Source organism: Cricetulus griseus, chromosome 5 (assembly GCF_003668045.3).
Source record: "Cricetulus griseus strain 17A/GY chromosome 5, alternate assembly CriGri-PICRH-1.0, whole genome shotgun sequence".
In the NCBI taxonomy this organism is placed as follows: Eukaryota; Metazoa; Chordata; class Mammalia; order Rodentia; family Cricetidae; genus Cricetulus; species Cricetulus griseus.
Genome location: NC_048598.1, coordinates 69,941,493 through 69,957,286, shown reverse-complemented (window position 1 = coordinate 69,957,286; position 15,794 = coordinate 69,941,493). Strand labels below are relative to the sequence as shown.

Below are 15,794 nucleotides of genomic sequence, written 5' to 3'. Positions count from 1 at the left end.
AGAATATCACAAGAACATTCTCTAGCCCAGTTCCTAATACTGTTCCCCTCTGAAGCCTCTTGAGCTGAGCCGCTGCTGTCCGCACTGCTCTCACCACTCCTTCCTGTCTTCTGGGCTCCTACTAGGATGGCTCTTCTTAGAGCAGTCAGTCACCTCTCCAGCTCAAAGTTCCAAAGTCTTCCACATTCCTCTACATAGCAACCTGGCCAGATTCTTCACAGCAACAGCCCAGACTCAGTCACAGACTTCGGGATTAGTTACTTTTCTGTTGCTGTGATGAAATGCCATGACCAAGGGAACATCTAGAAGAAATTTTATTTGGGTTTATAGTGCCAGAGGGATAAGAGTCCATCATGGCAGGGAGGCATTGCAGTAGGCAGGCATGATGGCAGGAACTGGAAACTGAGAGCTCATATCTTCAAAAGCAAGCATGATGCAGAGAGAACAAGCAGGAAGGTAGGCAAGGCTTTGGCCACACCTCCTAACACCTACACCTCAAATAATGCCACCAACTATGGATCAGTTATTCAAATACCAGAGCCTCTGGGGCACAGTGTCATTTAAGCCACTACAGATGCTCTCCGAAAATAATCAGTGTTTAAACTGTCCTTAGTGATTGTCCCACCATGCTTTGCTTTCATTGTTGTCTACCCATCCTGTGCTTCTTGGTTTTGTTTTGTTTTGTTTTTTAATTCTCAGTAAGGAGAGGTGTAGATGTTTTTTCTCATGACTCTCTTTGTTCAGTATCCTTTTCACACATCTAAAGAACACTTGCCGCAAACTGCAGGACACCAAAAGGCTTCCTTGCCTTTTTCTTTTTTAAAACCATTTCTGTTTCATGTTTTACTGTTATTAGTGTCTCAAAGGATAGCAGTGGCATCACTTTCCCATAAAAGACAGTATTATTTCTAGAAGTGTTTTACGTGTCCATCCAGGAAGGTGGCTCATCTCTTTAAGATCTGCTTTCATAAAAGAATCTCATATTCCCAGCAAGCTCCTGGGTTATACCACATGGGAAGTAGAGCCCCAGGAGCCTGGTGAGGGTAGCTCTGACTCTGACTCCCAAGCTGGTGTCTTGTATTTTTTGAGGGAGGGTCTTACTTATTTCTCTAGATTGGATTCTGGTGTGCACAGCCCGGTCTTGTGAAGTGGTTTGCTTTGTTCCTCAGAAGTCTCTCTGTAAGCCGAGCTTATTTCCATGTACCTGTTCCTCTAGAGTTTGTACATTTGAGACCAGTAACAACCAAACCACCTTTTTTTTCATCTGCAAGATAAGAAAATTACTTTTCCACCGTCATTCCCCTGTGCATTCCGTCACCAATATCACTCCTGAGTTCTCACGTTCTTGTGGTTTTGTTGTCTCTCACTGGTTCCTGGGTGTTGTGTAACGTGTCTGGGGCCAGCTATGACATGGAAGATTGACAGTGGTAGTGCCCTGACAAGAGCTGTCCCCGTTGCATCCCAACTAACCAAAATACCCCAAATATAATTAGCCTTACTCTAAATTACTAAATCATTTAGGTCCCGTGCCTTGGTCTTATGCACATACCTCAGGTTTTCAAAAAAAAAAAAAAAATGTTTTTCTTTTCTTTTAAATTATAGCATGCTGGACTATGATACAGAGAACTTGAACTCTGAAGAAATCTACAGCTCTTTGCGTGGAGTTACAGAAGCCATCGAAAAGTTCAGCTTCCGAAGTCAAGAGGACCTGAATGAGCCAATTAAGCGAGATGGCAAGAAAGATTGTGATATTGTGAGTACCCTGGGCCAGTGGACAACTTTGCCAGTTAGGTGGCAGCAGACTGAGTCTTTCCTACATTGAACTCACTCCCTGGTGACAGTGTTCTCTACTCTGGTGCTAAAATAATAGTGTTTTTGGAGGCCTAAGGCAATTCTAAGACACTTCAGAAGAGTAATTCTCTGCTTCTTATCATTTGTCTTGGGCATGTTCTTGCTTGTGTGATATGATAACATGGTGGGTCTGGTGCTGGAGCGATGCTCAGTCAGTAAAGGACTTGCCTTACAAGCATGAGAGCCTGACTTCAGTCCCCAGCACCACATTAAAACTCAGGAGGCAGAGGCAGTTCCAGGACAGCCAGAGCTACACAGAGAAACCCTGTCTCAAAAATCAAAAACTGAAAAAATAATAATAAAACCAAACAAAATCTTGGCACGGTGGAATGTATCTGAGTGTCTGAAAGACCAGCTCTAGGGAACCAAAGATGCTATAGCAGTGGGTTCTCAACCTGTGGGTTGCAGCCTCTTTGGGGGTTGAGTGATCCTTTCACAGGGGTCGCCCGAGACCATTAGAAAACACAGATATTTACATTATGAGTCATAACAGCAACATTACAGTTATGAAATAGCAACAAACTAATTTTATGGTTGGGGTGTCACTACGATGTGAGGAACTGTATTAAAGTGTTACAGCATTAGGAAGGTTGAGAACCACTGTTCTAGGGGAAAAGGTGTTAACAGGGGTCAGAAGTCTCCTAGGCTCTTGAGACAGATGACGTGATCTGGTGAGGTTGTAATGTCTGAGAAGGAGAACACAGTGAGCAAGTGCAGTGACCTGTTGAGGACATTGTGAATCCAGCTGTGAGTATGTGTGGATTGCAGGGCCCATGGATCAACTAAACAAACTTAGAAAATCAGTGTGTTGCGAGTTTAGGTCAGTGACTGAGGCACTGAAGAGTGAGTCTGTAGTAAGAAAAAAGAGTGAAGGAGAAAGTGCCCAGGCACTAGGTAAGGACAGTCCTGAGGAGCCCCAGGTCAGCACAACTGGGAGGATGGGAAGGAGCCAAGGGGTGAGTGAAGTCCTGTGGCACCAGCGATGGAGCTTCAGGGCAAACAATAAGCTTTCCTTGTAGGAAGTCCATGTGAACTAACATGGTACTACCATGTGGAAATGCCCTGTGTGGACACACAGTGTTCTGTTTGGGGTCATTGCAGTGCTTTCTATGTTTTGAAAGTACAAAAATGCCTTGATGAGAATTGAAAAGGGTAAAAATTGACAAGAGAAAGAAAAGATGGTGAAGTCCAAGAAACCTCACATTTCTGAGGACCCGTGAAATGGAAGGGACAGGTGTCAGAGCCACAGTGCCATTGGTGGTCAGGACTACAGTGCCATTGGTGGTTAAGATGTGGGATTTTGATCTGTATGCATACATACAGTACTGGAAATTGAACCCAGAACCTCAAGATGCTAAGCAGGTGCTCTACTCCTGGACCACACACAGCTCTACCCTGATATTTACTCCTATTCTGCTCATCTTCTGGCTGTGTTGTCCATCATACACAGGCCCTCTCTGAAATACAGTCAGTCTTTCATATGCACAGGCTCTTCCTCAATGGAGTCAATCAGATATGCACCAGAATATCCATTTAAAACCCTGTAGTCTAAATGTGTACAGACTATTTTCTTTATTGATGATTGATGTAGGAGGCCCCAGATCAGTATGGGCAGTGCCACCTCTGGGCTGGTGGCCCTGGGTGCTTTAAGAAAGCAGCCCAAACAAGCCATGGGGAAACAGCTAATAAGCAGTGTTCTTCCATGTTATCTGCTTCAGCTCCTATATTCATGTTCCTGCCCTGAGTTCTTACCCTGACTTCTTTTGGTGATGGAGTGTGACCTCAGAGTTGTAAGCTGAAATAAATCCTTTCCTCCCCAAAATTGTTTTTGTCATGTTGCTTTCTCACAGCAACAGTAACCCTAATTAAGACAGAGAAGAAATGGTTTATTTCATCTTATAACTTAGAGTCAATTATTGTGAGAAGCCAAGGCAAGAGAAACAAAAACTAGAGCAGAGACCACAGAAAACACTGTGGATTCCTCCCCATGGCTTTCTTACACAACCCAAGACCTACTCAGGAGTGGCTCCACCCACAGTGGTCTGGGCCCTCCTCAACAGTCATTAAGAAGATGCCTTACAGACACACCCACAGGCCAATCTAATAGAAGCTATCTAAACTGTTCCTTCTTCCGATCACATCTTCCGTGTGATGCTAATTGGTGTCAGGTTGTCAAAAATTAACCAGTACAGACACATTTTCAGCTGAGTGAAAGTCAGAGCCAGTATCTGCACAAGTAGGCCTACTTTGCCAAGGCAGTTCGTAGACACAAATCAGAGCTGGTGGACGATAGTTCACACAAGAAATGGCAATGTTAAAAATGTTGGAAAAGTCCATCCTGAGCAACTACAGAGATACAAGGACCAAGTATCCAGGTTCCAGTCTATTTCAGTAGACATTGTAGCATTGAATGTAAGAGAGATTATAATGCTGTAGTGAGATGCAGGTGCTATGTGAGATTAGTGGGATTGTCTGGACACAAGTGATCATCAACTTTACCAGTAATTTATTCTAAGTAAAGAGCTCAGCAAAAGAAAAGAACTGCCCGAAATATCACATTTCAGTATTAATCTATAATCTTTTGAAAAAGAATAATTGAGTAAATTTTATTGGTAGTGTGATTGCACATGACAACCACAAAAATTTTATCTACACATGAATTGCTTATGCAGTGAGGAAAACCAAATGTCAATTGTATATATACTGGAAATCTCATCTTTATAAAATCTACAGATAGAGAAGGACAGAAAAGAAATAATATACAAAAAAAGTAAAATTGGAGGGCTGCTAACAGGGTGGCTCAGAGGGTAAAGAACACTTGCTGCTCAATTCAGTCCTTGAAACCCAAAGATGGAAAGAGAACTGACTCCGTGAGGTTGTCCCCTGACCCCCACATTTGTGTATGGTGTACACATACACTCACACACACACACACACACACACACACACAAAAAAAAAAAAAATTATAAGAGAGTTACAAAGTTACGCATGAATTACCTTCTACTCAGAAAGCTGCTATTGAGGTAGGTCTATACCTTGTTGGTCTGGATTTGTGCAGGTCTGTGCCTATATTTTTTATCCCCTGTATCTTAAATGTAGTATAGCATCTTATTTGTAAGTGTCAATGACAAATGCATTCCAGATCTTCATGAGGTATATGTACAGAGAGTTGCAAGTGTGGGTTCAGACAGGTACCTGCAGACTAGCATTTACAGTAGCATTAGTCATAGTAGCCAAGGCGAATACAACCCCAGTGTGGATCAGCAGGTGCAAGGGTAAAGATGTGACAGACAGTCTTCCAAAGGGAAGAGATCTGACCTGTGCTATAACCTAGATGAACTTTAAATGCATAATGCCAAGTAAAATCAGCCAGTTGCAAAAAGGCTAATATTTTCTTATTTCCTTTACCTAAGATACCTAGCTGAACAGATTAGTAGAGAATAGAATCATGGTTTGTCGGGGCAGGGGAATTGTTATTTATCAGGTGTAGGTTTTGGGAGGATAATAAGAAAGTTTGGGGTGTACCCATATGGTGTTGATGGTTACACAAAATAGTGAATGTATCTCATGTCACTGAACCATGCAGTTATGGATGGTTGGAATGATAGGGTATGTGTATTCACACAACTTTTAAAAATGTATAAACACAAAGTGAGAGTTGTATCTTGTTAGCAGCACAAATACAATTTTGTGGGAGTCACCAGTATGTTCCGGATTCCTGAAAATCATGTCCAGGTTAGGAGATAGGCTACCTGTTTCCAGCACTTAGCCCAGACTTGTCCTCATAGTATTGTCATGTAGGGGCTGAAGAGGCTAATGTGCCCAAGATAAAGGCCAAATACCAGGTCTTGGTTACATTCCTGTCACTGACAGAACACCACGAGCAAACACAGCTTGAGGAGGAAAAGGTTTGTTTGTGCTTACAGTTCCATGTCACAGTCCATCTCTGAGGGAAGATGGGCAGGCACTGTTGCAGAGGCCACAGGGGAGTGCTGCTTACTGACTTGTTCCTCGTGCCCTCCCACATTAATTACCAATTAAGAAAATGCACCATGAGTTTGCCCACAGGCCAGTCTTCTAGGGGCATTTTTTTTTTCAGCTGAGCTTCCCTTTTCCCAAATGATTCTAGATTATGTCAAGTTGACATAAAACTAGCCATCAGAGCAAGATTATCAAAAGCATGCCAGAGACCTTTGAAAGATAACTGTTAAGACAGACCTAGGAAAAGAAAGTTCAGTACTAGCTATCCAAAGAATGGAGGAGTGATTTGTGGCCTGGGAGATACTTCCTGTGTCTCAAGGCTAGAGGTAATTTTGAGATAATCCTGCTAACTCTCATTATTATCTCAAAACCTCTACAAATCAAGGGGCTGATTTATAGATATTTAGACTGCTTTAGGCTCTGAGCGTTGCTTGAGTTTTCTCCACGGAGGTATTATTAAGGTATCATTGAGAAGCCTCTACTGTTGGCAGTGGAGCCAGAGGCCACAGTGGTCTTGAAGCAGGCTTCTCAAGAATGGACAGTGAAGGACTCCTCCATTTCCAAGGAGCTCTTCAGGCTGCATGGTAGTGATCCATCAGAAAACTCATGAGTGAATCACCAAAAAAAACAAAGAAAAACAGGTTAAACACACACACACACACACACACTTTGTAAAAGTTTTTAAATTAAATTAATATCAGTAGCCGTTCTTTTGTCAGTAGCCAGCCTGCAAATGGAAATCCCTGGTCCCTCTAAGATTCCTAAGCATCAAAGAAAAAGTATGGCCAGGGTATGGTAGCACATGCCTTTAATCCTAGCAATGGGAAGACAGCTAGCTATGTGGATCTCTGAGTTTCAGGCCAGCCAGAACTACATAGTGAGACCCTGTGAAAGAAAGAAAGGTGGAGGGAGGGAAAGAAGAGAGAAGAAGAGGGGGAAGGAAGGAGGGATGGAAAACAGACAATGAACAGATGTGTGGGGATGTCCCAGAATTGACTATGTGCTGTGTTCCAGGTGTCCCGAGATGGGGGAGCAGCCTCACCTGCCACTGAGGGCCGGGGAGGTGGTGAGGTGGAAGGAGGCAGGATGGCTTTGGACAACAAGACCTCCCTGCTCAACACACAACCTCCACGTGCCTTCCCGGGGCCACGAGCACGGGAATATAACCCATATCCCTACTCGGACACCATCAACACCTATGACAAGACAGCTCTGAAGGAGGCGGTGTTTGACGATGACATGGAGCAGCTCCGAGATGGTCTGTCTGCTTGCCCACCCCTTCTGTCACCCCAGCCCTGTGGGCCCTGTCAAACACAAATAGAAACACAGGGTCTGTCCTGGTCAGTCATTTGCTCAGAACTGCTTATTGTGTCCCTGCTATGTGCTTATGCCTGGGAGGTCCCCTGTGAGTAGGAGCCTATTTGGGCTTGCACTCTGTGAGCCTGTAGTCTGTCCACGGAGGCTCTGCTCCTGGGGCTTCCTAGAAGGCTACCTGAGTGGAGTGGTTGACCAGGAGCACAGACATTTCATGCTTGCTCTCTGTGAAGACCTTGGCCCACACTGTCCCAGCTCTTTTAGCCATAAAGGTGAAGTCCCAAAGCAATACACAAGGCTTCCCTCTTCCTTTGGTGTGGGTTTTCCCCAGCTGTGCCCTGCTGTATCAGAGGAAGGAGGCAGGGCATCTAATGGTAGTTACTTAACTACTTCATGCTTGGCACTTCACTAAGAAGCATATGCCCGTTAGCTCCTGAGATTAGAGATAGTTGTTCTCATTTTACAGGTTAACAAGTAGATTAAGAAAGATTACAATAACCTGCCCAAAATATAACATAGGGATGTATCCAGGATTTCTTCTGAGTCCCATGTCAAGACCAATATCCAGGGACAGAAAATGTGGCTCAGCGATTGAGTTGTGCCTAGCCCATATGAGGCCCTGGGTTCAATCTACAGGACCAAAGAAAAATCCAAGACCTGTGTCCACTAGCAAGTGACCAGTGAGTGACTATATATTGGTTTGATGGTGTTTGTACCAACAACTTAAGTTTTTCTTTTTCTACCTCACTCATATTCACTAGCTTTGTTCTATTGCAGCTTCATATGACTTTTTTTTTTTTTCAGCTTGTGGTAAATCTGTTTTGTTTGGATATTTTTTGACTGGAGAAGTATGTAAATTAGAATTATAAATAATTAATACCTGCTTGAATGCCTTCTGGAATCATGAAATACTTGGGCTGTCCTTCCCAGAAGGAAAGCAAGGCACACTTCCTGGCATGATTTCTCTGGCCTGTTGGGTTACAGACTCAGAATGAGCAAACTTTGGAGGGGGCTGCTACATAGGTCAGGGGGCAGGTTTAAGACACAAAAGGAATAGAGGACCCATACTGTGTGGTACTAAGGTTGCAGACAGTTCTCCAGGTGTCTAGAACAGAAACATCAAAGGTCCAAAACCAATCCGGGAACTGTTGTTATTTGCCAAGTCCTGGCTGTAAGCCTGGGGTGGTCAGGGTTTGCTGTGACCCATGCTTTCTGGGAGAAGTGAGTGGTTTTTCCTTTGCTTGTGGAGTTGTTTCACCACTTACTTCTCCTTTATTGCTCTTGACCAGAGATTAGAGTGTCAGTTACTTCTTATCCACCACCTGTATACTGAAAAGCTTATGGAGAAAGGCAGGATGACAAGGGTTTAATGTTTTGAACTTCCTTATGTGCTTGCCCCCTAATCTCAGAAGCTAAAGAAACTTGCAAATATGCCTCAGGAGAGTGCTCACGGTGACTTGTCTGGACAGTTGGTTCCCCATGCTCCCTGTTCAAAGTTGAGTTTTCAGAGTTGAGGGCTTTTCAGTGAGTGTGGCCAGGGAGGTGCCTTTGAGCCGTTGGATGAGATTCAAACCCCTCCTGGTAAGCATGCTAGTGGAGGTGGGCAAGCTTTCCAGTCTTTGGATAGTCTAGACACTTGGATTGGCATCAGTTACCACGTTGGTTCCCAAGATTTGCACATCCAAGAATGGAACAGATACGAAAGTGAGAAGGTCTTCAGGGAATGTTTGCAGTTGTATTTGGGATAGATGTTAGTCATTGAGAGAATGGGAGACCCTTGGGAGAATGTATGTACTAGAATGGGACAGATGTTAGCCAATGAGAGAACTAGAAGGCCTTGGGGGATCCAGTTTGTACACTGGAATGGGTCTCCTACTGGCGAGAGGCTGTCCAGTAAAAAGCCTGACTCAAGGCTATAGTAGTAGAAGAGAGTTTGGAACAAAAGATAGGTCTCAAGTACTTGGATTTTTTTTTTTTTTTAACTTCTGTGTAAAAATAGGAAGAGGGAAATGGTGAGGAAGAGGGACTGACTCACAGGACACTGATGGTGTGTAGCTGGCCTGACACTTATTCTCACAGCACGATGAAAATGTCAAGAGTACACAGGGAAGGCTGGCAGCCAAGCAGGGCAGAGTAGGAGGGAAAGTGTAGCATCTATCACTCAGAGTCACGGTAGGAAAGAACATGGCGGGAACCCTATGGCCACCATCTCCTGAGGTTCCCTGTTTGTCTCCCCAGTGCCCATTGACCACTCAGACCTGGTGGCTGACTTGCTGAAAGAGCTCTCTAACCACAACGAGCGTGTGGAGGAGCGGAAAGGTGCACTTCTGGAGCTGCTCAAGATCACCAGGGAGGACAGCCTGGGCGTGTGGGAGGAGCACTTCAAGACCATCCTGCTGCTGCTGCTGGAAACTCTAGGGGACAAAGATGTAGGCATTTCCATGGCCCCTTCCACATGATGCCTTTCCTGATCAGGGCTGACTAGCTTTCCTTTGGGTTTCGTGCTTGGCTTACACCAAATCAAGTATCCATCCAGTTTCCACATAGCACTCGCTAGCCTGCAGCAGCCACATCGGCTCACATGTGCACACCCAAGTCCCCCTGTCCCTGGGTGTACATCAAACCAGTGAAACACCTTTCTGAGTCTAGCTACTTCACACAGATGTTGCCCAGACTCCATTAGTGTAGATGGTAGCCTTCCAGCCTTCATTTCCACAAGAGTTTTACTTCTAGCTCATGCGAATAAAGAAATAGAGATGTTTATTTTTAAATTTTTTTAAGTTGCACATGCCTTTAATCACATGTACTCGGGAGGTAGAGGCAGGTGATCTCTGTGAGTTCAAGGCCAGCCCAGTCTACAGAGAGAGTTCTAGTACAGTCAGGGCTACACAGTGAAACCCTGCCTTGGTTGGGGGGGGGGAGGATTTTTAATAACTAATGTCACATGCAGCATATGTGTAGACAGCAAAGGACAGCTTGCAGGAGTCACTTCTTTCCTGCCTCCATGTGAATTTTTGGGATTAAACTCAAGTCATTGAGCCATCTTGCCTGCCCAGAGTTTATTTTTTTTAAAGACCTTATTAAGTGCTGCCTTTCATGAAATTTTGTCTTAGTTCACCCTGTGCCTGTTAGAGCTAATGTTAGCAGGGCAAATCACAGGTTCCCAAGATGTGTTAATAGTTATAAAACAAAACCTTCAAAAAAAAAAAAACTTTTGTGCTGGGACAATGAATGATACAGACCAGGCTTTGTAGCATGCCTGGGCTGTGACTATACCTGGTACTTAGTAGCTAACATCGGTGGAAGTGAGTATAGATGGGGAAGGTGATCCAGTCTTCCTCCTACCTGTGGATCAGGCCCCTAACACAGAAATGGGAGGGACTACCTGGGATTAAACTTCCTACGTAGTGGTCCATTTTTCCACATTGGTTTTTCATGGCATAACAGACACAGCTGGAGCACAGGGCTGGGAGGAGTTCCAAGAAACTAGTGTAGTGTGAGGTCATAGGCCAGACCCAGGGTCACAGTGGTGGTGACTGATGGCAGCAGGAAGGGGAGGAGGGAGAGAGCAGTAAATGCTGCCCTGGAATTGTTTCCTAACTCTTGGGATTAAAGGTCTGGTTTAGTGTAAGTAAAGATGGGGAATGTACTGCCTATGGAGGCAGTTACACTTGGCCGGGCCCTGGGGAGACAGGATGATGTCATGCAGAGGGCAGGTGCTTTCTGTGTGCATTTGCACAGTGCAAAGTTGAGTGACAGGGAATCAGGATGTGCTTCTTGGCTCTGTTTGCAGTAAACTCCGCTCTCTCTTCTTGAGATTAGGCGTCTGTTTGGAATGGCTTTTCTCCAGACACATGACTTGGGCCTTAACAGCTTGAGGCCTGTTGCATGGGTGACCTCATCACCCAGAAGGTCAGGAACAGACACAGGTCTCCAGCTGACCTCAGAGAGTTCCCAGCCTGGGAGGTCCTGTCCCTGTGCATGTTCCACAGAAGGATGACTCATGAACCCAAGCTTCCATTGAGTCTAGAAAGGCTAGTGAACTGACCATGAACTTAGGTGTGCCATCCTCGTTTGATCTGCAGTATTGAGTTCATTCTAGAAGCCTTTTCCTGCCTCTCCAGGGGCTGGGTCCTGAAGATGTCACCATGCTTCAGTCCCTACCCTCTTGGAATTGACTGTCTAGGAAGCCCATGTTGAGTAGACTTTTGTCATCCATGTAGAGAGGCCTGTAAGAGGCCAGACCACCTGGAACAGGTCCCATGCATGCTATAGGCATGGACAAGGGCCACATACTATTTGGTGACATTTCTTTTCCTCACACACCTAGCACTCTATTCGAGCTCTGGCACTGAGAGTTTTACGGGAGATTCTGAGAAACCAGCCAGCAAGATTCAAAAACTATGCAGAACTGACCATCATGAAGACTCTGGAAGCCCACAAAGACTCCCACAAAGAGGTAAGGTAGCCCTGTGTCCATGTCCTAACAGGACTGGATGGAGGAGGGCAGGACCCAAGATGAATGTTCAAGCTTATAGTCTTTCCCTTCTAACTCAGCCTGGGTTATATGGAGTAAAATTCCTACTGGTGACATCAGAGCTGAGGAACTACATGTCTAAGATGCCCACAAAATGTCCCTGTGGTTCCCAGGTCCCAGCATCCCCACTGCCCTCTAGGGAACAGTCAGGCTACATCTCTGTGGCTTGTACATGTGGGTATAGATGATGGGCTTTCAGCAGTCACTGGCCTGTTGCTTGTTGGTGTGTGTGTGTGTTGAGCCCCTGTGGTTCCCTACTCGGTAGAAAGGCTAGAGACCTATGGAGTGTAAGGAACTGTCCTCAAAGTGAGTCCAGGGCTAGATACATGGTTTAATTACTTGGTAAAGTACCTGTTATGCAGGCATGAGTACCTGGTCCATCTCCGGAATCCATGTTAAAAAGCCAGTAGCCCAATACTGTGTAGAAAGAGGTATATCCATGGGATTGCTAGCCTACTCAGAAAGCTGGAGCAAACTAGACCATATCTCAAGAAGGGGGGGATGGGGAAAAAGATGGGCAGCTCCTGAGGAATGATACCAGAAATGGATGGACCTTTGGACTGTGTGCCTACACACACACACACACACACACACACACACAGAGAGAGAGAGAGAGAGAGAGAGAGAGAGAGAGAGAGAGAGAGAGAGAGAGAGAGAGAGAGAGAGAGAGAGAGAGACAGAGACAAGGCCAGTAACACCCTGCATCAACAGACTCATGGAAACCAGAATGGTGGGTTTAGAACTGGAGCAAACTCAAGATGTCGAAGAGCAGGTATGAGCCCACCATGACGGCTTGTCCAGTGCAACCTCTATGGTTCTGTATAACTATTGTAAGAATGTTGTAGATGAGGGCTTATGAGTAGAGAAGTTCTTACATTAACAAAGGAGACGAGACCCTGAGGATAGTTTTTCTCCTGGTCATGGTTTGGCTGCTTGGACAGTTAAACTGTTTTGACCTCCTCAGATCATCATCTGGAGAAGGACTGTCTGTGTCTCTCCCTGCTGGACTCATACAGTACACCACACATAGGCTCTAGGAACATATCCAACAAGTGACTGAGTCTCTAAAACCTGGCTTGGTAGCATGATGGTGACACTCACATTTGACCAGAAGGCTTTCCATTTACAGCAACTCACTTGAGCATGTGAACCAGACAGGCCTAACATATGCTCAATGCAGATGAGGAAGAAAGGGTCCAAAATAGCCTGCCCAGCAGTTCATAGCAGAACAAGTATGGACCAGGTCTTGAGTCTCTTATGAGGGACAAGTTATCTTGCACCAACTTTGTTTTTTAAATAACTTGTCCTTAGAATCAATGATGAAAAAATGAAGTGAAATTGGTGTAGGATCCGGGTATGTTCAACCAGCAGTTTGGATTCCAAAGTGACTATAGATGCAGTCAACTCAAAATTGTAAACTTAAACACTAGGAGTGAGAGTGTGTGTGTGTGTGTGTGTGTGTGTGTGTGTGTGTGTGTGTGTGTGTGTGATTTTTTTTTTAGTTATACTTTGCTTTGTGTACACATGTGTATGTATGCACATGTGGAGATAGAGGTGAGTTTTATCAGAAATCAGTTCTTTCCTTCCATCATGTAGAACCCAGTGAGTCAAGTTCAGACCATCAAACTTCAGCAAGCACCTTTACCTGCTTGACCTCTGCTCTTTTTTAAAACTCAATTGTGTAGTTCTCAAGCATGCACTTTGTAGCTAACAATATTAAATATGGCAATGTCAAAAGGTTGGTCACACCTGACAGGTGATAGTAGCTGTTTTGGTGACAAAAGACAGGCTTGAAATGAGATTAAAGTGAGCTAAAGGGGCTGGAAAGATGGCTCTGTGGTTAAGAGAATTGGCTGTTCTTCCAGAGGACACAGGTTAGATTCCCAGCATCTATATGACAGCTCTCAACCATCTGTAATTTCTGTGCCAGGGAATCTGAGACACACTTCTGACCTTTTTGGGGCACTAGGCATGGCATGGTGCACATGCAGGCAAAATACCATCCACAGACATTTTTATTATTAAATGTCTAATTAAGCTAATATAATGTTTGAGCACTCACTATCCAGCTGGAGACTGCCTTTTTAAACTGGGCGTCCCAATATTGAAAAATTTTACAGTGGACTCTTAAATATAAGTTGAAATTTACTATTTTATTTTTGTTTTCCTTGAAAATGGTTTAGAAAGTATGAGGTTCTCTTAAATCGCCTAGGAAAAGAGCGAAAAGATCTGCTTCAGATACATTTCTCAGTATTCTGTCAGCATGGGAGTCCTGTATCCGGAAGGTGCCATACTGCCATCACAGTGACCTGAGAGTGCCATCAGAACATAGTGTTCTGAGGTCTATGTTGGCAGCCCTCTCTGCTTTGCATGTCTGGGCTCACCTTGACTCTCTCTATGCCCTTGCTGCTTCCTCCTGCAACCTCAGGCAGTCACGTGCCCAGGAGCAGCTCAAGCACCTGTATGTTTAGGTTTAGGGTTTGGTTTTCATTTTTCTTGAAAATTCTTCAAGTCTTCTTGGGTGTGTGTGTGTACGTGTACACTTATGTGTGTGCACATGTATGTGTATATGTGGAGGCAAGAAGTCAGTCTTGGGTGTTCCTCAAGTACTGTCTCCCTTTTCTTTTGAGACAGAATCTCTCACTGACATGGAACTTGACCAGTAGGCTAGGCTGACTGGCCAGAGAAGAGAACCCCAGGGATATGCCTGTCCCCTAATCCTGTGACTAAGTGCCACTATACCTGGCTTTTTTATTTTTAATGTGTGTGTGTGCGCGTGCGCGCGCGCGTGCGTGCACACGCGCGTGCAGGTATGCTCATGCCTCATACATGTAGGTGGAGGTCCATGGACAGTTTCAGAAGTCACCTCTCTCCTTCCACTGTGGGCTCCAGGGATCAAACTCAGGTCATCGAACTTGCACAGCGAGTACTTTTACTTGTTTGAGCCATCTCTCCAGGCCCATGCCTGGCTTTTTTATGTGGGTTCTGGAGATTAAAGTTAATTCTGTGTGAAGCGTTACCAACTGAAGCCCCTCCTTCCCCCCTCTCCCCATTTCAATCAACTTCTCTCCGTTCCTGGTCTCTGATTCTCAAGGTTCTTCTGAGCAGTTAGTCCCACATGCAGTTTCTGTGGTGGCTGCACTGGTAGCATCATTTTTGTTGTTGTTGTTATATTTTCTACATTTAATACTTGCAACTCCAGATATGCTTAGAAGGGATCCATGGTGCTTTTAGGTTTCTGTGTCCATCATCCAAAGGCAAAATCTGTTTGCCTGTCTGGTCAACACTTCCAAAGTGTGCACATTCCAGGGGTCCTCTCCCAGAACTACCCACTCTGAAGAAGGAGGTGTTTTTACATTCCCCAACAAATCCCAGGCCTTAGTAGGAGATGAACACACAGCCTGACATGCTCACACAGAACTGCTTCAAGAGACTGGAACACCAGCTGTCTTCCCTGCATAGGGTCAGTGTCTCACACCATGGCTCTGGCTGTGGAATTGTAGCAGTGAAGGACAGCTTCTAGAAACACAACATTTTGAAAGTGAGATATGTCTGAAAAGCTACTAGAGGACTAAAGAGATGACTCAATAGGCAAAGTGGCATAAGAACCTGAGTTTCAAATCCTCAGAGCCCATAATACCCAGGCTTAATAGCATGTATATGTGCTCCCAGCGCACCTATGGGATGATGCAAGGCAGAGACAGGAGAATTTCTGTAAGTTCACAAGCCAGCTAGGCTAGCTTATACAACAGCAAACTGTAAGAGAAACCCTGTTGGAAACAGGTGGTGGAAGGCAGGAGTGATACCTGAAAGTTGTCCTCAAGCTCCCTGTGTTCACTGTGACACAGTGACACAAACACACACAGAGATGGGAGAGGGAGACAGAAAAAACACACAAAGGGGGAGGTGGGGACAGAAAGCAAGGCAGAGTGATACACACACACACACACACACACACACAGAATGCATGTGTTTTATAGTTTAAGGGGGAATGCTGGAGACATAGCTCAGCCGTTAAGAATAAATTGCTGCTCGACGGATCTCTGTGAGTTCAAGACCAGCCTGGTCTACAGGAGCTAGTTCCTGTACAGCCTCCAAAGCCACAGAGAAA

General features: G+C 44.9%; 1 protein-coding gene across 3 annotated transcripts in view; it reads left to right on the top strand.

Annotated features, from left to right (window-relative positions):
• Clasp1 (cytoplasmic linker associated protein 1) overlaps nucleotides 1–15,794 on the top strand; it is a 223,879-nt gene that overhangs the window by 189,253 nt on the left and 18,832 nt on the right. For all 3 annotated transcript variants that reach the window (XM_027417839.2, XM_027417836.2, XM_035445987.1), the window contains 4 exons: nucleotides 1,603–1,753; nucleotides 6,847–7,090; nucleotides 9,385–9,575; nucleotides 11,477–11,605. In XM_027417839.2, the coding sequence (XP_027273640.1) occupies nucleotides 1,603–1,753; nucleotides 6,847–7,090; nucleotides 9,385–9,575; nucleotides 11,477–11,605 (715 nt within the window). The remainder of the gene's footprint in view (nucleotides 1–1,602; nucleotides 1,754–6,846; nucleotides 7,091–9,384; nucleotides 9,576–11,476; nucleotides 11,606–15,794) is intronic.